This window comes from Xenopus laevis, chromosome 3S (assembly GCF_017654675.1).
Source record: "Xenopus laevis strain J_2021 chromosome 3S, Xenopus_laevis_v10.1, whole genome shotgun sequence".
NCBI classification, from domain to species: domain Eukaryota; kingdom Metazoa; phylum Chordata; class Amphibia; order Anura; family Pipidae; genus Xenopus; species Xenopus laevis.
Window position 1 is genome coordinate 78,862,314 of NC_054376.1, and position 23,035 is coordinate 78,885,348.

The window sequence follows — 23,035 nt, forward strand, 5'->3', positions numbered from 1 at the left end:
AACAGTCTGATGCCACTGTGAAAAAATGAGACAAAAGATCCCAACTAATACCTATTCAGGGGAATAAAAGTCGCAAAGAGCAAAACAATTCGCACCAATAAGAATAAAAATCCACATCTCGCAATGTTCTTTAAACTGTCATTACATTGCAAATTGTAATTGCGCACTCTTAAGAAGTGCTTGAAAGTGTTGTAATCTTTCGGAGCAAACATAACGACTTTTTCATTAAGGAGTTTTATTACACTGACTGCGCATTGACGCAAACTATAAAATTTGCAAACGGTCTTCCACTGTCGGAAGTGGCCACTAAACAGTTTCCGGGTTCGCAGAGCAAAATTTGTTCGAGCAAAGGCATAACTTTCCGCATTGCGAATAGTTTTTCCGTTACCGACTTTTATTACATTCCCCAGTTTGTCCCCATGTTTTATCTCCAAACTGGGAACAGGCCGAATAAACGACTCTATTCCCTGAGACAAGTAGAAACTGTAGGCAGAGAAGGTTGAATAATATCTGATGAACTACTGGAAGCAAGAGTTTAAATGGAAGCTATCGGTGAATTGCTTGCACCATTCACTAACAAAACAACGTGGGCTTTAGTTGCCTGATAAAGCTAGGAGCTGCAAGCAAATAATATAAAACGTTTGACCGGCCCTACAAGCACAAACTGCTGCTAATTACTAGCGCCATGCTCGTCAGATACGAACACACACCAGCCTTGCTTGTCATTCCCCCCGTAAGCGACTACGTGTAGCGTCAGTGCGCCTATATAGGAGTGTGACGTCATAATATCGCGAGATGTGCAGTGTGATGTCGGATTAACTGTTAAACAGGAGCCAAAGATCTCGACATAACCGGTGCTGCGGGACTTTTGAACAGCGATCAAGAATCGCAGGCTGTGTTAAGAGAATCGAGGCTGTGCCAGGAAAAGCAGGGCGGTATGTAAACCTAGGAACCTTTTGTTTACAAAGTTCTTTGAAATGCTATCCTGACATTTTATGCAAATCGTTATACTATGCCAAGGCAAACTTTCTAGAATATCGCCCATTTTTTAGGAAATGCCCATTTTTTGCCACCTGCTTGTCCTGACACAGGCACAGCAGAGCTAAAAGCAAGTGTTTCCCTTTCTGATCTTTGCTTCTGACTCTTAATGGAGTGAAACAGAATTGTTAATTTTTCATTTTGTGGCTTCTGCTCAGCCCTTTACACCACACCCTACATTGCTTTGTAATGGGCATGTCAACATTTAGCTGGTACAGCTACTGAGCTGCCTCTTACCTATATTGGACCACAGGTGAGCAGCTTTACCCTTGTAGATGTCAGCACCAGGAAGTAAAAACAAAAATGCTTATCTGATATCATTAATGAAAAGTTGCAGAGGTTCTCAAGAGAAAATGTAGGGTATTTGCTTTATGTTTTATTTAAAGCTAGCGTCACAAGGCAATGAAAAGATACAAAGCTATATTTTTCATACAATTTGTATTGTTTTTACAAGGAACACTTATCAACGGATGGCAAAAATGATCAGGACAAAATGACATTTTTAGTGTGCCTTTTTTATTATGTTAAATATTTTATATTATATTCACTTTATGGCCAAGTTCTGCACATTTCTCTCCATATAACATTGTTTTATAATAAGCCATCCCACTTATGTATACAATATGTAAAATCACTGACTGCACTAGCCTAAAGTATTCAGATGGCTGTTCTCAATCGAAACTGTTGTTGACGAGCCACAAACTGAAAGCAACATCAGCAGAATTTGTTGGGAGTCTGTTTTTTTTTTTTTTAACAAAAGTGAGAAGTGGCGATCTTCATCCACTGTCCGTAGTTGTGTTAGGGCAGAGCAGGGAGGGTTGGGGAGTAGCTGGACTTGCGGGTACTTTGAACTGACCGCCCAACAAGGTTTGCCACCAGTGATGTCAGAAGCTGGGTTGATGATGTAAATAAGTGCCAGTGATGCGGAGGGGCTGGCTGGTGATGTGGCGGCTCATGCTTGGCCAAATCTCTCCAGAAGCAGGGGGACAGGCTTTCCCGGTTTTCAGACTTTTGAAAACCAGGCAGACATTTTTCAACTGAACAGTGGGTGTAAAAACCTGACTGTCTGGTTTAAAACCAGACAGGTGACAACCCTACACCCAACCTACTGCAGCAGACATTTGGTCAGCCCAAGCCTGGGTTTTGGCCTGCCAAGAAACATCGGTAGTGGGCAGTTACTATTTATAAAAGCTTTGCTGATCCATGTGTTGCAAATTGAGCTTTCTGATCCAGATCCTACAATCTTTGAAATTTAAATACGCTGATCTTAAGTTATCATTTCAGCTCTGAGATACTGTAGAAATCAATGGGAAGTAGTTATTCTTAATGTTGCAGTTTGGATATTAATTTTTTCCCTCCAAAATTGTCTCCTGATCCCTTAGGCAGAGAGACACGTGGTGATTCCGGGAGATTTAGTCGTCCGGTGACAAATCGCCTCTACTGCGGGCGACTAATCTCACCGAACTGCCTTCCCACCTGCTAGAATCTAAATTGTAGCCGGGATGGCCCTAAGTTTCTTTCAGTTGATTTTGGAAAACAAAGTGCTAATCTCCCCGAATCTCTGTGTGTGTCGCTGCCCTAAAATGACTTTAAAATGCAAAGAATGCTTTGATTCAAAAGAATTCACGCAATTAATTTGTTTGATCAAGTTCCACTGTGATTACCCCTTACAAGACTTATTAATAATAATATGGCTAAAATAGCAGAAACATAGAATTGTTTATAGTAGTTGTCAAAGTGGAGCTTTTTTATTATACACAATAAATAAACATGAATATGCAGTTTTTAACAAATGTGCCCTCAAGTGTCAGCATGAATGGGGCCATTGGACTATGGAGCAGTCATAATTCATATTTTACCATCTGGAAGTCTGACAAACAAATTTATTTGTTAGCCAAAAATGTAATTTAGAAGGGTTGGAGTGACTGGATGTGTAATATAATAGCCAGAACACTATTTCCTACTTTGCAACTCGGTTTCTGCTGATTGGTTACCAGGCAGTAACCAATCAGTGACTTGGGGGGCATATGGGTCATAACTGTTGCTTTTGAATCTGAGCTCTATTCTAAGGATCAATTGCAAACTCATTGAACAGTTATGTCCCATGTGGCCTCCCTTCAAGTCCCTGACTAACTCCAAGCTAGAGAGCTGAAAAACGGTACTTGTGTTCTGTTATGTTATGTTAGACATCTGTTCACTGCAGCCTTTATACATTACATTTTTGGCTAACTATATTAGAAACATTTTTTATTTTGCACATACAGTACTATCTTTTTACCAAGTTTTTATTTTTACACTGAATTGTGCTTAAAGCTGAAAAAAATAAAAATGTAAAGCTAGGTGGAAGATTCCTTTTTTGAGATTTGAGTTAGGTAGGGATGGTGCTGAAGTAGTTCAGGAAGAATGGACAGCAGCTGATGTGTGAGCACCACTTGTTTTCCCACTTTATTCTACAGCAGTGATCCCCAACCAGTGGCTTAGGAGCAATATGTTGCTCACCAACCTTTTGGATGTTGCTTCCAGTGGCCTCAAAACAGGTGCCGATGTTCCTGGCTTGAAGACAAGCTTTAGTTGCATAAAAGCTATGTGTAAGTCAAAACAGAGCTTCCTGTGGGCTGCCAGTTCACATAGGGACTACCATAAGCAAGTTACAGCCCATATTTGCTACCCCCAGGAACTTTTTTATGATTGTGTTGCTCTTCCAGTTTTTTTACATTTGAATGTGGCTCACAAAAAAAAAAAAAGATTGGACACTCCTGTTCTACAGCTGCATGATCCTTTTCCTGACTGTTTTTGAAATGAGGGTTTTCTTGTACTGCACCTTAAAGCTGCAAAGAACAGAATAAATTGTCAGTTAGAATTTTGTGATATATACATTACATTATCAAGTTATTGCTCCTTATTGCAGAGAAAAAGCAAATCTGTGAAAAAAAAAAGTTTGTTTTTAAAGGACACTATGGTAAATTTCAGTGCTGTATTTGGAGTAACATTTTCTGGATAATAGAGTCCAAACTTTATATCTTATAGAGTCCACAAACACTTTGTTAATGTCCGCACTGCAAATTTTTATAGGGCATTTATGGTGTAGCTAGTGAATAGTAATATGTCTTTTATGGCTACGGAGCCTGCCACCTCATCATTCCTCAGTGGCAGTCAGGTGTTGCTAAAGAAGCACTTTTTATGCTGCAGAAAGTTGATCGTTATATACTAGCTTTACATGGCACTATCACATTTAGCTTGGTGTTGGGGTGCGAACTTGTGGTATGTGATGATCCATATATGTAATTTATGATGTGTCTAAAAGTGCCACTAAGGCTGCATGGCACTGCTGAGCTAATCTCATCTGCTAGTGATGTGCAGGTTGACAAAAATTCAACCTGCACACAACCCAAACCTGCCGTTTGGCACCCAACCCTAACCCAGTGTGCACTGGTATCTACATATCAACGCCCATACTGTCCATCTCTGATGTCTTGGAAGGGGTGCGGCATGCGGTCTTGAAACTAGAAAAAGCCATGACAGAAGGCGGAATTGGGGCATAGTAAGGTCGCGGGGCAAGGTGGATGCATGGTGCAGTTCAGCCTGAACCCACCAGCCATTATTTAATGTATTAAACATCATATTAAAAGCCATTCTATAACATAATAAAAGGGATCTATCATAAAAATGAAAATTTGATATAAGCTTCACCTTGCTAAAATGAGGGCCTTTTTTGAAATATAACCAATTAAAAATTCTATATGAAATAATCAAGTTACTCTTCACTCTCCACCCCTGATTAACCTGTCTTTCTTCATTTTGTGTTCCCACATACAGCTATTTTATATATTTATCAGATTGATGAATTGTCAAATATGAATTTATACCATCAATTGTAATTCTTTATACATTGGTTTGTGCAATATCTTTAATGAATTATGTGTCATGGAAATATTTTTGGTAAATGAATTTGTTAGGTGATAAAAGTTTAATTATTTTTGCAGCAATCAGTACAGAGTGTGATTCATAAGGTACGTTATTCAAATTGTGATTTTGATTGAATTCAAAAGCAAACTGTTATAACCCATATGCCCCCCTCTCAAGTCACTGATTGGTTACTGACTGGCAACCAATAAGAGAGCTGAAAAACGAGAAGTAGTGCCCTGGCTGTTATGTTAGACATCAGATTACTTCAGCTTTTGTAGATTACTTTTTTAGCTAACACTATTGAAATAATTTTTTATTTTGCACGGCCCATCTATTTACCCAGTTTTTATTTTTCCACTGAACAATTCCTTTAAAAATTGAGAAGGTGTATGTTTAATTCAGGGAGCCAATACAATAACTTGTAACCATACACATTATTAATTTACAGCAGTGTCAGCAGCTGTCTTACTAGCAAGGGAATTGGCAGCAAAAGTGAGTCTGTGCGACTGAGAGGAGCAAAATTAGCAGATGAGCTCTAAAAAAAAATAAATAAATAAATAAAGAAAAAGTATGAACTAGTAACACATGTCCGACTTCGCTACTACTGCTTCAAATATTTTTAATTTGCAAATGCAGCTCTGGAACTGATTCCCACAAAAATACTCTCCAGTCTTTGTGGCTTTGCAGTTAGACAAGTAGGTTGATGTCTATGTCCTGGTGGCTCATCATTTTGAACAATATAGTACTTGCTTAAGGCTGGCTGCTCAGATAGGGCCTCAGATTTCCTCAGCAACAAACTTGTTGCTAGGCAACACATTTTCCCCATAGGTTTACACGTAACCTGAAAATAGTGTTGGAACATAGGTACTTGTGTGTTAGCACCATCACTTCTACAGTGTCCAACTCATAAAATATTAAATACTAGAAAAAGCACAAATGGAGCCAACAGGGTTACTTTCTGATGGCAATTAAAGGGCACCTACTACATCAAAATAGTCGGCCTGTACTCTGTTTGGGGGAAATAATAGTATTTTCTACTCAAATCACACATCCTCATAAACAGTTTGATCCCACACATTCACATAATGAGGATGCTGAGGCACATTATTTTGTGCTCCAAAAGGTCTGACATACCGCTCGTGGGACGTGGGAGGGGCTATAAGTCGCCAGTTTTTTCCAGCAATACCTGGTTTTTTTTTAAATGACCATCTAGAAGTAGCTATAAGTAATTGTCTTTACGTCATTATGGTAAAGAATGTGGTGCATGGCGAGTTTTTATCTATATTAGTAGAAAAACTAATTGAATAACTGCTGTTAATTTGAATAGGAAATTTGCTGCTGATGGCATATACTTGTGCTGTCAGGTTAGAGAGCACTCGGGAGCAACAAAATGAGAATTCCCAAGTGAGAGTAGACGTGTGCACCATTTAAATAAATAGGGAAACAACTGCAGGCAGGCAACGGTGTTTGACCATGGAGGTCTTTGTGATAATAGTGCACAGGGTGATTTCAGGGAATGTGAAAGCTGTGGTGGTGTCTTTTGCACAAAAGTGCACCTTAAACAAAGTGCTTGTGTAGCTAAGATAATAGGGGTCAGTTAAGCTTATAATAATGTGTGGAAAGACAGCAGTGTTTGATGCTAAGAAAAGGATGGCAGGTATTCAGTGAATTCTTACTTAATTACCGGTAAGGATATTTTGGGGGAATGTAATAAGTCACAAAGAGGAAAACAATTCGTACAAATAAGAATAAAAATTAGCATTTCACAATGTAATATCCTTAAACTGTTATTGCATTGCTCAGTTTTAAAAAGTGCTTGAAGGTGTGATAATCTTTTGGAGCAAGCAATTTTTTCAGTAAGAAGTTTTATTACATTAATTGCACATTGGCGCAAACAAACAAATTTGCAAACCTTTCCAATGTTGGAAGTGGTTGCTAAACAGTGTCTAGGTTCACAAGGCATAATAAATTGTTCCCTTAAATTACTGGAGGACTGAAAGTGACATTTAAGTTTGCAAAACACAGAATTTTGTTATTTTGCTTAAATTTTAATATGTGAAGTAATAGTTACTTTTGGTTCAATATTTTTTAAAAAATTTTAAGGATTTGGTATTTTTCATTCAATTCAGTACATATTTACATTCTTGCTGGCTACAAAAATAAACCTATCTGGCTCTATGTATTGTTAGGGCATGGGCATTTGGAACATTGGCTCAGCTACTTTCAGCCTGAATTTTTTTTTCTGCAGGTGAAGAGAAGCAGATCCACTCTCTTCAGTATCTCTGTGTATCCCGTATGGTAACTGTACTTTTCAGTGCATGTACATGAAGATGCAGAAGAGAGTGGAACAGCAGAGCTAACGCTCCACATGCCCTTGCCCTTATTCATACCGGCTACTTAGCAGCAGGAATTGCATTGCAGGAAATGCAAAAAGCAGATCCACTCTCTTCAGTATCTCTGTGTGTAGCATTAGGCAACTGTATTATTCACTGCATGTACATGAAGATGCAGAAGAGAGTGAAACAGCAGAGATAACGCTCCACATGTCCTTGCCCTTGTTCATACCGGCTACTTAGCAGCAGGAATTGCATTACAGGAAATTGCAGTTTACAAGCCATCCAACTTACAGTCATAGTTCACCTTATAAACCCTCTTCTCACTTCTATTTTCTTCTAATGGTTCACCATATATAACTTTTTAATTGCATTTTATTTTTTTTTTAATTATAAAGTTTTTTGGGTTTTTTTACCACCTTGTGTCTCTTTGGAGCAGGTTTGTTATTCGTCACCTACTCTAGTGTAAACTGTTGTTTGATACAAAGTGGCATTTTTTTAAATGCTTATAGTTATTTTGCATAAGTTAATTTATTCATTGCTGCTTGGTAGTGGCAGCCAAAATGCTGAAAATGTTCACGTCACTTATAAATTATTGTGAAAATACTTAAAGGAAAACTAAACCCTAGAAATAAATATGGCTAGAAATGCCATCTTGGATTTTGTTTAAAGTGTCTGACACTCACATGCTCCTTGTGCTTTGAGCAGCTGTTGAGAAGTTAAGCTTAGGGGTCGTCACAAGGCTGTGGTTGCCTTGGGCTGCTACAGAACCCAAAACATAATGTACAACATTTTTGGTCTATTTCTTTTAAGCTTTAGTTTTCTTTTAAAAGCCAACAGCTTGTGTATATCTCTTGAAAACTGAACTGAGCTCATTTTGATTTCAGTATTCACTGGGAAACCGTATTCAGAGATTTCAGGAGTTTTGATGACTGCTACTAAAAACAAAGTCTGACAGGTGGAAAAGGGACAGAAATGGTTGGCAAAAAAGTAGGGTTTAGAAACTTCAAGTAAAAATAACTTAAAAAACAGACCAGTCAAGATGAAACCTGCTGTAAAATCAGGGGAAAGCACCCGTTGATATGCATCATAAATTGATGGGGCCCTATAAAATTTTGTAAAATGCAGAAAAACTTAAAATCTGGGTATGTAAATTGAAATTTAACTAAATTTTTATTTTCCTGTTTATTTGCTTTTTTTTTTTTTTAATAAAAAAATCCTAATTTTTTTTTTGTAGGTGACCTGATTTTACCGCTTGCCATTTGACCACCATGAGGATAGCAGGTTTGCTTTTTTTTTTTTTTTTAATTATATGGAATGTGTTTTATGCTCTTTAAACTTATCAGGTTAATGGCACACAGGGTGTTTTAGCCACTGCCATACTTTAGAAAACAGCTAAAGTCCAAATCACAGACCAAATCTCTAGATCTTAAATATTTTATGCAGTAATTTTGGGATTATTTAACTAAAATTTGGAGGTTTTCGAGTTTTTTTTTTCTACTTCGAATAAGCTCGCAATTTAAAGAAAACCTTGAATTTTGTGAGTTCCTTATCTCGTAAAACTGAACTTTTATAAACATATGTACGTTTATAAGCTTAAAAAAGTGAAAATCTTTTACTAACCATATAATTGGCTTGAATTTTTTCTAGGACAGTCTTAATGACTTCTTTATGAACTCGCAAGCTTTTAGATGCCGAAGTTTCACATTGGAGTTTTTAGAGTTTTTTGCTCTTAATAAATACCAAACATGAGTTTTTGAAAATATAATTTGAATTTGTGAGTTTTGTGCAAAAAAATTTTGAAATGTGCCATCAATGTTCCAAATAATGGCAATCCGTTACCATAGGAAAGAAAGCTTTAAAATTCTATAGCTTTGGGACCCTTGTCATAAAAAATAAAAACTACATTTGGTTAAAGCACAATCTGACCATTATTTGTTTTTGTTTCTAGGTGCCATAAAGTTTGTTGTAGCTGTTGCATTGTTTTTACTGACGTTTTATGTCATATCACAAGTATTTGAAATAAAGTCGTATTCAAATCTGGGTAATATTTTTGGTAAGTAATTTTTTATTTAGGGAGAGGTAAAAAGAATGTTTGTTTAGGATCTGAACTGTTTAAAATCTCCCCATGTATTGCCATTTTCGCAGTTCATCATATTTCATCAAACTTATCTTTTGTGGAACACAGTTTGATATAATTGCAATATGTTACACATGATTCAGTATCCATGCTTCCCATTTTAATTTATCATAGACTTTTTTTGGTATTTGAGACATTACTTTTTTATTTTTATCCAACCAACTGACTGTGTATATGTAAGAAACTTATTGGGAGAGTAACAATATTATTGTATTGGTACATATTTAATCATGTGCAAATAGCATGTGACCCAACTTGGTAAGTCACACAGTGTTACCCAGTCTAGCAATGATTAAAATCACAATAATGCATAACTTTACCCGTTGATAGGGTTTTTTTTTTTTAAAATCATGTATATTCTAGCATTAACATTTACTATGTGGCACCTACTGTATGGTACCAGTGACATTTTTTCTGACCATGTGTCTAACTGGCAATTTAAAAGCATACTGTCATGGGAAAATGTTAGTTTTTTTTAATGAATCAGTAAGTAGTGCTTTTCAAGCAGATTTCTGCACTGAAATCCATTTTTTTAAAAGAGCAAACTGATTTTTTTTTTTCAATATTTAATTTTGAAATTTAACATGGGGCTAGACATATTGACAGTTTCCCAGGTGCCCCAATCATGTCACTTGTGTTCTGATAAACGTCAGTCACTCTTTACTGCTGCACTGCAAGTTGGAGTGATATCACCCCCTTCCTCCCCCCCCCCCAGCAGCCCATCAGCAGAACAATGGGTAGGTAACCAGATAACCACTCCATGGTAGATCGAAGAACAGCACCCAATAGAAAAAAATCCATGTCCCACTCCTTCAGTTACATTGAGCAGGAGAAACCACAGCCTGCCAGAAAGCCATTCCATAGTACAGTGTTGGCTCTTTCTGAAAGCACACGACCAGGCAATATGACCAGAGCTGCGTACACACCAATATTACAAGGAAAAAAAAAAAAACACTTGTTGGGTTAGGAATTAAATTTAACATGGTCGAGTGAATTCATTTTAGTGTAAACAGTGCAATTTAGACGTAAAAACTACACCATAATAATCATGACAGAATACCTTTAATGTGACTTTACTGCTTGTTGGCAAGAATTAAAAAAAAAAAAAAGAGCTTGCTTCCGTACTTTGTTTTTCAGAATGTTATTTAAAGTAAATATATGGCACGTTATATTTTTCTGCTGTTTTCTGTTTGCAGTTAGGTCTGCCCTGGACACAGTGGCACATCCGAGTGAGTATAACTGTTATCATTTTTTTGTAAAACAGTATGAATGTTTGATACAATGTATGCATATTGGATGCTGTGGTGGGTAGGAACGAATAATTATATTTTTTTTCCTTAATGTTTTAATTGGCTTACATAGCAGGTCTAGCTTTATTAAAATAAAATTAGAATACTACTTTGGTTTAGTTGCTTTACCTTTAAACCATTCCTTTTTATTATGAGGTATTTTTATTTAACAGTGTTGGATAAACATAATATAAGAATTTCGATATCATTTAGTATGGATATAAGTAGCCTTGTTTAGATACATTTTTGGTGCCATAATCTAAATTTTTTTTTCTTTGTTGACTTTTTTTGTATACCTATCCAGTAAATAGGCTCTAAACCTAAACATCCATTTCAATTTACACAGCTACTAAGGCCCCAAGATACAGATGTGGTATTTCTAAAGTGTGCCCAGAGAAACACTTTGCTTTTAAAATTGCAAGTGGAGCTGCAAATGTTGTTGGACCGAAGATTTGCATGGATGATAATATGTATGTAATTTTCTCTGTTTAACTTGCATTATTCTTAAATTAGTCTAGTACATTTTTAAAGCTTGTATTTAGCATACAATTTTCCTCTCATTCATAGTTCTAATAAAACAGCTTCTGTAAATGTAAAAGACTTAAAGACCAGCAAAGGTTAATTTGGGATGCCAATATGCCAGGCACCCCACTAGTGAATTTAATTGCTACATATATTTTTTTTCATTTTATTATTATATTTCCCTATACGGTGTACTTTTTTACAATCTTCTCTAGCTTGCACAGTAGATTAAAATGATTTTACACTATTACACCTACTTAGGAAGAAAATTTAGAAGTTCAAAGAGTGGTGCCTCACATATTGCCCCCCCAGCAGTGGATTCACCTTTCCTTGTCCAAGTATTAAACTGAAAAAGAATTCAAATTTGGACTTCTCTTTCTGTCTTGGATATTGCAAAGCCATGTTTGTTGCCATTATGTAAATAAGTTGTGAAACATTATACCTGTATTATGTTTAAATTATTGGTATAGGACCTGTTATCCAGAATGCTTAAGACCTAAGTTTTTCTGGATAACAGATCTGTAGATCTGTAGTTTAGATCTTCATACCTTAAGTTTAAGAGAAAATAATGTAAACATTAATTAAACCCAACATGCTGGTTTTGCTTCCAACAAGAATTTAATCTTATTTTGGATCAAGTACTGTTTTATTATTACAGTGGAAAGGAAATAATTTTTAAAAATTAGGATTAAATGGAGTCCATGGGGCATATTTACTAAAGGGGGAAGTGGCTAAGGCTAGCGTCCATTCGCTAGTGTTACCACCTGCAGGGACATCGTCAATTTACTAACGGCCGCAGGCGACAATTTGCTAGCGGAAGAGACAGGCACTAGCAGTCATTTGCACTCTATCGCCAGGTGACAATTCGCTCAGGCGAATGGACGTTACTACGCAAATTCACACAGCTTTTACTGAACGATACCTCTTTCGCCAGACTTGCCTTCACCAGCTCAGACCAGGCGAAGTGCAATGCAGTACGTAGATCTTACTCAATCTTCTGTTACTTAGATCATATTCTGTGAGTGGAAAATGCATCGAAGTTCGAAAAACGCTGGTGTATTTTCCTTATTTTAGAGTGATAGCCTGCAAAATACCTTTAAAAATTTTTTTTTTGGCAACCGGCTTTCTCCATATATTTTCTAACATATGGAACATTAACTTTACCGTGGGCTCACGTGTAGGGCATTATAACAACTCTTTATTAAAGTTCCCTGGACATGTGTTTTAAAACATGTAATTTGTAAGTATATGCACCAACATTTAACATAAATACGTCCATACAACTTTAAATTTCCTGCCCTATGCAAATTGACCTGAGCGCAAGATCCCTAGCGAAGTATTGCTAGGCAGAAATGAGCACTAGCGCATCTTCACTATCAAATGCTCACATTGGCGAACTAACGCTAGCAAAAAGTCACGAGCATTCAGCGCCCACAACCAAACTCCGCATTTTAGTGAATTAGCATAGTCTGAGTGAATTTTCACCTGGTGGAGTGTTGCGCTGGGTGTTAAGCGGACGCTGGCGGATTTTCGCCGGTTAGGAAATCTGCCCCCATGAGAGATGGCCTTCCCATAATTCAGAGGTTTCTGGATAACTTATCCCATATCTGTATTAGAATCATACTAAATAAGTTAAGTTCAAGAATAAATGTATGGTTAACGACCTTTTATTTTATTTTGCACAGTTTAATGAGCGGTGTGAAGAATAATGTTGGCCGTGGAATCAACACTGCATTGGTAAATGGTAAGTTCAAATGTTCAGGTTAAGTCAGTGTGCGTGCTATAGTGTGACATGCTTGCTTGAGCACCAATCCCTTTTAGGCTACTGTCAAAATTAGTGTTGTCTGCAGCTGTAAAAAAAACTTAGATTTGACCCTGCTCCACACAAAATGTGCACATTAAAGGAAAAGTATACCCCCAAACAATGCAGATCTCTCTAAAAAATATGTTGCATGAAACAGCTCGTATGTAAAGCTATGCTTTGTGTAAATAAACCATTTTCATAATTATATACTTTTTTTTAGTAGTATGTGCCATTGGGTATTCCTAAATAGAAAATTGCCATTTTAAGAAACAAGAGCTTCCCCTGGGATCCTGTGATTCACAGTGCACACAAACAAACCATACATGTTAGGTCACATAAGCCAATTGCTGGACAAAGTTCTTTTGCTTCCACACTTCTTCCTGTTACAGTTAGAGCTGTAGTATTTCTGGTCAGGTGATCTCTGAGGCAGCACAGGGACCATAACAAAATGGTGACGCAAAGGAAAATATGTAAAACGGCAACTTACTTAAATATATATATATATATATATTCAAGTTTGATAAGATTCTTTAATATGCCACTTAATATGATGTAAACTATCTGTTGCTTAAAAGAACAGTAACTACAAAAAATTAGTGTTTTAAAGTAATTCTACTATAGTTTATATATAAAAAAAAAAGGGTTTTGTGTAGCCATGGGGGGCATCCCCTCAAGAGTCAGGTTACATAGATAACCGATTTACAGTAGAACACCATTGTATTCTATTACAGAGCTAATATGTTATCTGCTAAGTAACCTGTGCCTTTTCTCCTTTTGTAGATTAAATGGCAGTCCCCATGGCTACACAGCAGCCTATTTATATGAACTATAGCAGTCTTTCTTAAGCAAACGCATAACTTTTACCAATGCAGGGCAACAGTATGTTAGTTTAATTACTATAAAACACTTGGGGGCAGATTGATCAAGGGTCGAGGTGAAGTTTCGAAATGAAAAACTTCGAATTTCGAGCTATTTTATGTGTACTTCGACTAGGGAATAGTCATACTTCGATCCGAAGTTGAAAAAAACTTCTAAATTAGAAGGTAGAATTTTTTTGAAGTACTGTCTCTTTCGCCACCTAAAAGCTGCAGAAGTTCTGTTTTAGCCTATGGGGGACCTCCTAGAACATGTATGGAGGCAATTGGGGAAGTTTGGGAGATCGAAGGTCAAAAGTTAAAAACCTTCGATTCAAGTACAATTCGAAGTAGGCCGAATTCGACCCCAAAAAACTTCAACCTCCATTCAGTTGGTCTTTTTGAATTCAAAGTTCGAGGTTTTTTTTAACTTCGATCTTTGATAAATATGCCCCTTGGTGTTACTGTTCCTTTTAAGTATTCGTTTTTGGGGGTATAGTTTTCCTTGAAGCAATCTTATATCCCTGTGTGCACAGTTGTCTAGAAAACACTTTCAAGAATTGTTTGGCTTTAATCTGACCTGTGTGCACACTGACAGCTGGATTACAGTCCTGTCAACACACACATATGGAGCTGACGTGAGACAATAGCCTTAGTTCCTGCCTGAGACAGTGGAGTCATTAACCAATTGGCAATAGTATAAATGGATGCCGCGTCCAAAAACGGACGCCGGTGTCCTGCGCTGTTTCACAAATTTTTCGCGTTTGACAAATTTTTCGTGTTTCGCAAATTTTTCAGATTTTCCCAGATTTTCCCATCACTAATTGCCAACCATCTTGGCCTAGATTGTATTGGCCTGTGTTTTGAGCCAAAACAATTTCTTCCCTGGCTGTTGTGTGGTGGTGCTTAGAAATAAAAAATCCAGTGGAGTGGGGGGGGGGGGCTGGGAGAGGATCAGACCATGGATGCCTTCCACTCCCAACATGTCTTATCAGTGTGATTCAGTGTTTGTGTAATATGATCTGGGTCCAAATGACGGGGTCCGCGTAATTTCATCATCCAGGTGTTGTCAGACTTGGCAACACTGCATAGAGGTATTTCCTCTGACAGACACAGAAAGCAAGGGAGAGTTGCCATTTTTATTCTGTCTTGTGTAAAAAAAAAAAAAAAAAAAAAGGATGTCAGATTACCAGTCATGGTTATCATCGCTTTGGCATCATACATGATCCAATAAGCAAATCTGAGGTAATATCAATGCTTTGTATTGCCATTTTTACACTGTATGTAAAATGTACCATTATTTTTTCTTCCAGGAAAAACCGGTGCAGTGATTGAAACAACATATCATGACCTATGGGGTGGAGGTATGATTTTCTTTTTTGAAGAATTGCATTCACCCTGTTTGCAGCGATGAAAATATGTAAAATATATTTTATACTCATAACCAAAATGTTTTTTGTTTTTAATGAGACCTTTATAAGAATGTTTGAACTGTGGTACAGCAATCTTAAATAGCTGAGATTTAGCCACACCCTTAACACAATCCTTAATTTGTTGCATCCCTATATAAAACATTTTTTTCCAGGCCTTGTTTTGTGTTCTTTTGAAGTTTAAAATTACATGCAATAGCTTGCCAGCAGTATTTTTACAGTTATCTCTCTTTTCGACCAGACTGAAAGAACAGGTTCTACAGTCTTGACGTTGTGTATATATAAATGGTTATGCTCATAAATAGCTGCCATATCTACATACATTCCACATAATAACGTGTATTTAGTAAGATAACTTCCTGGATGTTCAAAGCCTAATACTACAGACAAAAAGCCACTCTTCCACTACTAAAACAGTGAGGGTTTTTTTTTTCCAGAGGTTGGTCCATTTATCGAATTTATTAAGAAGATTCCAGATGGAACTTTAGTTTTAATGGCAACCTATGATGATGGAGCAACAAAGTAAGTATAAGATTTACATTTTATTAATTTCCTCTTTAATACTACAATATTCTAAAACTGTTTTACATTCCAGATTAAATGACGATGCGCGGAAAAAGATATCTGAACTTGGGAGTACATTAATCAATGTCCTAGCTTTCAGAGACAACTGGGTTTTTGTTGGTGGAAAAGGAATAAAGACAAAAAGTCCATTTGAACAGGTAGGTAGAAATGCATTTACGTACTAACCACATACTACAGAGATTTGTCAGTTGTGAAACATAAGTCTGTGTTTTGTATGCAGCAAAGTTTGTTTTAATAAAAATAATGCTCAGTCTAGTGTGTGTTTTTTTTTTTTATCCTATTCATAGTTTGTGTTGCGTTTGTTCCTCCATGACAGCCATTTTTCAGTATGGGTCTCATTTTTCCTCTGAGAGACACCGCAATATATATCTAAAGGGCATCTAAATATTTCCAAAGCCAGCTAGTCTATATGAGTAGACTCATTGCAGCTTTCCTTCAGCAGAACAAATCTGTAAGTGCCTCTCCTATGTGCAACCTTCTGGCTTAAAAGGGTTGTTCACCTTCAAACACTTGTTTTTTCAGTTCAGTTGGTTTCAGATTTTTCACCTTAAATAAAGACTTTTTCCAATCACTTTTATTTGTGACCGTTTTTCTAATACTGAAGTGTAAAGTTTAATTTTTCACCTTCTAAAGCAGCTCTGGAAAGGGGGTCGCCGACTCTTTAACAGTTTTAAATTGATACATTTAGTTGATACATTTGATTACATTTAGTTGATACATAGTGTCATTAAAGGCAGCTGTTAGAATTGATACAATAGTTGCTAATGTTCCACAGATACTGCTGAAAAATGTATCAACTAATTGTAGCAAATTGCACCAGTTCAGAATGCTCCTGGATTACCGAGCTGCCAGACTGAGAGACGCTAGAGACAGGAACAAAATAATAAATGGAAAGCGATTGAAAAAAGTCTGTTTATGTATGATTAAATAAGATTTGTGTTGAAATAACATTTTGCCTATTATTTTAATTATTTGTTTGCCATTATAAAGCATTCAATTAAAGCTGTCCATAGATGTAAGGATTTTTAAAAGATCCGATCGTCATCGTGAGACCACGATTATCTCGAAACGATCATGCGAATTGTCCATAAAGCCGGCCATAGATGTAAAGATTTTTAAAAGATCTTATCGTCATTGTGAGACCACGATTATCTCGAAACGATCGTACGAATTGTCCATCAACTAAAAAGACCATTTCAGGCTATATTGCTGCTTGCTTGTCCCTGCCAACATAGATAGATTGCACTGGGACTGATAAAGATTTTTTAACCTGGCCAATCAATTTTCTGACAGATGTCGGCCGAAAAATCGTAAGATATACAATCGTTTGAATCTCACTTACCGGACTATAATTTCGAAGGATTGGTCAGACTTCACTAAAATCGGTCGTTCGGCAAGAGAAATCTTTGCATCTATGGCGACCTTTACAGTTGGACTATGTTCACTGAATACACGCGCACCCTTCCTACATAAGCAAGTACTTTCTACCTACCGTTATACAAAGAAACCTTTCCCTTATCTAAGCAACAGCCTTTGAGCAACTCATCATTAGGGCTTCTAAGTGGACTGGTAATTGGTTTCATCAGCTCCTTTGAAGTTTTTTGGAATCAGAAGTGACATGAACTACTAATATGAAAATCGCTTCACATTCTCGCCAGAAACCGCAGAAACTATAGATATTTATAATTAAAACAACAGGCAAAAAGTTTGTTCAGCACCAGCCCTATTCATCTAATGTTGAAAAGAGGTGCATACAGTCCCTTTAAGGGGGTGCATTAAAAGTGCCAGTCTGTCATATGATTTTGTTTTTGAGAGCTACACAGCTAGAAACTGTTGCATACTTTTGTACATTTAACGTGGATTCTTTTTTTAGATAGGATTGGGAAGCTTAGGATCTTAATACTCTTTTGGGGTGGTCACGTATGGCCTTAAAGCTTCCAAATGAATATCCTCCTTTGCAAGTGCTCCAACATTTATTTCAGATCTGCGTAAAACATTCCAGAAATGTATCTTTTATATGTAAAAATATGTGTTGAAATATATTTATTTTTCCATATTTCTAGCACATAAAGAATAATAAGGATACCAACAAGTATGAAGGCTGGCCAGAAGTTGTGGAAATGGAAGGCTGCATCCCTCAGAAACAGAACGAGTGACCAAATCCATAGAGCTTGAAAATAAAGGACCTCAAAATATATCTGTTTTTTCCAAATCGAAGGCTCCCTTTCAGTCCACCCAAGAGCACCCACAAATTAATTAATAGATCAATAATTCTGGTCAATCGTTAATCTACTAGTTTTTTGGTGTACTAGTGTGGACAACCAATATGCACTCCAATGCACTGCTAAGGATATAAGGGAAATTATGAAATCCATTGGTTTAGTTTTTGTAAACAAGTGTAAATATTCTGAACTAGATCTGTCATTGTGAGCATGACTGTGGGATTTATTTATTGCTAACATAAAAATATTTTTGTATAATGAATTTGAAACAAATGAATCTTTCTTTGCAGGACTAAAGCTTTTACAGTATAATAGGCTTTATTCTATTAACATACTGGGTAGCAGAAGGAGTTATGCTATTGTGAAAGCGTTGCATAGTCTGTTCCGTTAACAATACTCTGCTCTTCAGGGCTTACTCTCTGCAATGAACTGAATTCCACCAAAGACTTTAAAGCTAATTATTCCTTGTAGTTTGCTTTAATAACTAGTTTTATGACATATTTCAGTGGGAACACTTGTTTCGACTATCTACCATTTTAGGGGTAGATTGATTTGAAAAATATATGCAATATATATATATATATATATATATAAATGATGCAATGGCGTTAGTGACATAGATTACAAAATGAATCTTCTTGCTTGTTATCTTGGTGGATGGCTAGATTTAGGATTTTGTAAGTGCCCTTTTTGGTTTTAATTTTTTTCTGACGGGGAGTACTTTCCAATGGCAATTACTTTGGACAATGCTTGCAGTCTTGCACAAAAATCCAATTGTTGAACTATATTGCACGAGAGGGTGGCTTGGTTATCTGGAAGATAGTCTTTGGCTAAGAATAAAAAGATTTTAAGTGCAAAGCCTACTATTTGTAGCCATCCCTATCTCTCCACCCCTGGATTAACTGCTACTGAAATGCTTCATTTGGACTAGCAATGATAGTGTTTATTTCATAATGAAAATGCACAGTTGTAATATATGAACAGCTTTATTATACTGAATCAGTTGTCACTTCTTTTTTTTATATGTTAGACTTGTGCAACTTGTGTTGGAGTTTGGTTTCATAGATTGCAAGAGTTGTATCTCCACGTTATCCCCTCGTTCAAGTTATTTGTGTTACAGAGTTGCTTGGTATTTCTAGCTATGGTTGGAAGATTTTTTTTTTCTTAGGCAATATTCTGTGTGACAAATATTTAGATGTGAATATTGCCTCTATAAGCTTAAGGGAAAATGCATTCAATCTCATTAAAGGACCAGTAACTCCAACAATAAATTGTATTGATCTCACTTAACATAGCATTTATTTCCATCCAAATTACAATTATTTTCTTTTAAGCAGAAATCCTGTTTTTATTGCAGTATGTTTTCTGTTAGCACTGCAATGTTCTGCAAATTTTGTATTTGTTGCCTAAACAAAGCCCTACCCATTCTATTGTGTAAATAATAAAAAATAGAGCAACTCCCACCAAAACCCAACCAGAACATTCTCAGAATGTTTTATCCCTTGTACAACAACATCATAAAAAAGATTCTTAGGGGCATATTTATCAAAGTTCGAAGCTAAAAAACGTCGAACTTTGAAATCAAAAAGACCAACCGAATGGAGGTCGAAGTAGCGCTACTTCGATCTACTACGATTCAGGTCCCCCATAGGCTAAAACAGCAGCTTTTAGGTGGCGAATGGTTGAAGTTTTAAACAGACTTAGTACTATTCCCTAGTCGAAGTACCCAAAAATTACTTTGAAATTCAACGTTTTTTACTTCAAAAATTCACTTCAACCTTTTTGATAAATCTGCCCCTTAGATTAAGTTCAGTTGACTCTTTCATCTGTTTTGAAAATATTTTTTTCCCATTATGGGTTTTGGCAATAAGAATGTTGCCAGTTTTTAGCTAGTAAACTATTATTTTTTTTGCAAAAACCCACCCATGGTGAAAAATGCAAAGGGTTTTGGAAAAAAAAAACAAGTATTCAACTGCAGAAAATGATCCATGAATTGTCACAAATATGCCTCTTAAGCTGGCCATAGATGCAAAGATCCGATCGTACGAATCATCGTACGATTGGACTTTCACATCTCCCGACCCGCCACTAACCATTCAGATCAAAGTCTTACCAGTCAGATTAGTTAAAGAACAGATCAGCAATGTTCTGCCCCTGACAGCAATCGTACGATATCTATGTCCAACCAAAGCTAGTGACAGTCTCCGACTGAAAATCGTACGATCGGCAATACACGCAGAGATATTATCGGCAGCCGACAGAAATTTTCTAACCTGTCCGATCGACCAAACGACCGATCTCCGCCGGACGAAAAATGTCGGGACTCTCCACACACGGTCCGAAAATCGTACGAATCCTCGATTCGTACGATCAGATCTTTGCGTCTATGGCCAGCTTAACTGTGGTTGGACATCTGGAAGCATTGAAGTTATCTGTTAATAGGAGAGTTGTGCAGATATTAGTAAATATGCATGTTAAAAGAGCTTTCTGTCTGTGTACATTTCAATCACATCAATCAATGGGCCTCTTCTTAGGGGCGACAATCTCCCCGAACTGCCTTCTCCCTGCCCTCCGCCTGCTAAAATGAAAATCGCCACTGACCCTTATATATGGTCTAAACCTCTGATGAAATTTGGAATAGTCCCTTCAATAGGAAGAAATAAATTGCCATGTCTGGCCATTACCATAAATAGGCTTTTATATAATACTGCCTCTACAGTACTCACCACACATACACTTTATGCTTAAACATTTCAAAAGACAGACTTTTGCACCCTTGGGATTATTTTAATAATTGTTTATTAAAAAGGACAATATATGCCTAAAAACAGTTTTGATAAAAAAAAACCTCAATAAATAGAATTTGTGTTGAAAATGCATTCTGCCTATTCTTTAATTATATAAAATATATATTTTCCAAATGTTTCCATTATAAAGGACAAACTGGAAATTGGGTGTATTTCACTAAACATTTTCCACCCTCATTTCTTAATTATTTTCAGTATAAGCAATAAACATTCAGCTCCTGTTGAAAAGGGGTGTGTACTGCCCCTTTAAGAAATAGCATCCATGTTTCAAACAAGTACTTTGCCACCAGCCTTTTGATGAACCATACATTTGTAAGCAGTAACTTCTCTTTTAAAATTCTTAACACTTATTCACATTTTCAGCTTCCTAAAAAAAATTATCATAGCTTTGCTCAATATACCCTACATTTTAAAGTATAAGCCTACAATCTTCGAGAAACCTTAAGAACTATGTAGTAAGCTTTTTTTGCAGCAGTAATAACTGTTATTTGTAGAGAAATATTATAGTGTGAGGGTACACCGTTTACCATTTTTCTTGCAGAAGTAACTTCTTCAATACACTAAGAACGTATGGCATAGTGTTTCATGTGGATCAGGTAACAGATTTTCCCATGGCAATGAGTGTAGATTTTACATTATATAATCTCTTGTACCCAATACCTTGGGAGGACCTCTTTACAAAAGAAGTTAGGAAAAATTGCAGAAGGCATAGCCTATATATACATTACTACACATTTAAGGTTTTTAAAATATTAAGTCATTTTTAATATTAGGATTTTTGGATTTTGCAAATAAGTTGTGATTTCTGTTGCACAAATTATATTTTTAACATGGTACTGCCCAGTTATAGAATAATTATATCATTTAATTGTCTGTAAATATCATATAGCCCCTTTTACTTAATAAATTGATGTTGTGCAACTACTGATTGAGTGAGGTTGGTGATTTTGTACGTATTTATTTATTGAATACTGGTTCTGCTAAAGCTATGATGCCTTTCTGTATGGACATTTGAACTGGTTTCAGTTTCTGAATTAATTTACTAGAAATAAGAGTTGCTGTAGATCTAGAAAGTGTTTGTATAGGTACCAGGAAAACAATGAATACAATTTATTTCTCTTGAGAACAAGTCTGTTTAAACAAACTTGCTTATTCTGCGCATTGGCATATCATCTGACTTCTTTGTTTCTATCTTAGAAACTTACTTTAATATACATTCTACTTTTAATTCTTGGATACCCAAGAATTAATCTATTTAAATGTATCGTAAGTGTTTCTTTTATGTTTGATGAATAAATGTCCATTTCTTTCGTTTTAAAAAGGGTGTTTTTCCCTTGAGGTAATTTAGCAGAGAGGGCACTAGAGGGCTATGTTGTGTAGTGAAGGAACACATTTTGTTTTGTACATATCATGATAGAAGGGACACATCATTTTATACCTCTGTCCTCTTTCTCCCATAGACTCCATTATAATTAAATAATCCAAATTTTTAAAACAAATTTCCTTTTTTCTCTGTAATAATAAAACAGTAGCTTGTATTTGATCCCAACTAAGATATAATTAATCCTTATTGGACACAAACCCAGCCTATTGGGTTTATTTAATGTTTACATGATTTTCAAGTAGACTTAAGGGATGAAGATCCAAATTATGGAAAGATCCCTTATCCAGAATACCTCAGGTCCCGAGCATTCTGGATAACAGGTCCCATACCTGTATTTAGATTGTAGCCAGCTGGGAATACTTGCTGGTGTGGACATACCAGTGGCCCTAGCCTTGTTCTAATTTAGCCCCACAATGCCCAAATATTGTATTTTGATTGCTGCCTACTAGGAAGAAATTAGGGCATTAACCTTTGTACTAAATTATACCACCTGTTCCTGGGGTATTAACAAGCACTTCTGCAGAGGACCCCTGCTTACATAAAGAAGTTTTTTTTTTTTTATATATATATATGTATTTACTGGAGAGCCAAGGGTATGGATATGCTCTGGTACAAAATGAAGCCTAAAATCCTAGGAGAAAGCTATATAATATTTAGATATACAGTGGTGTGAAAAACTATTTGCCCCCTTCCTGATTTCTTATTCTTTTGCATGTTTGTC

General features: G+C 36.3%; 1 protein-coding gene across 3 annotated transcripts; it reads left to right on the plus strand.

The window, feature by feature from the left end:
- The first annotated feature begins 779 nt into the window (after positions 1-779).
- fam3c.S (FAM3 metabolism regulating signaling molecule C S homeolog) lies at positions 780-19,408 on the plus strand. Of its 3 annotated transcripts, XM_018255853.2 has the most exons (11): positions 786-935; positions 5,022-5,048; positions 8,515-8,561; positions 9,229-9,333; positions 10,614-10,646; positions 11,053-11,176; positions 12,914-12,972; positions 15,200-15,250; positions 15,754-15,838; positions 15,912-16,038; positions 17,965-19,408. In XM_018255853.2, exons 3-11 carry the CDS (start codon positions 8,549-8,551, stop codon positions 18,055-18,057), a joined length of 690 nt encoding a protein of 229 aa, XP_018111342.1. In that variant the 5' UTR covers positions 786-935; positions 5,022-5,048; positions 8,515-8,548; the 3' UTR covers positions 18,058-19,408. The 3 variants fall into 3 exon arrangements, with proteins under 3 accessions (XP_018111341.1, XP_018111343.1, XP_018111342.1); XM_018255852.2 differs by lacking the exon at positions 5,022-5,048 and having other exon boundaries at positions 780-935; XM_018255854.2 differs by lacking the exons at positions 5,022-5,048; positions 10,614-10,646 and having other exon boundaries at positions 780-935.
- The last annotated feature ends 3,627 nt before the right edge of the window (positions 19,409-23,035 follow it).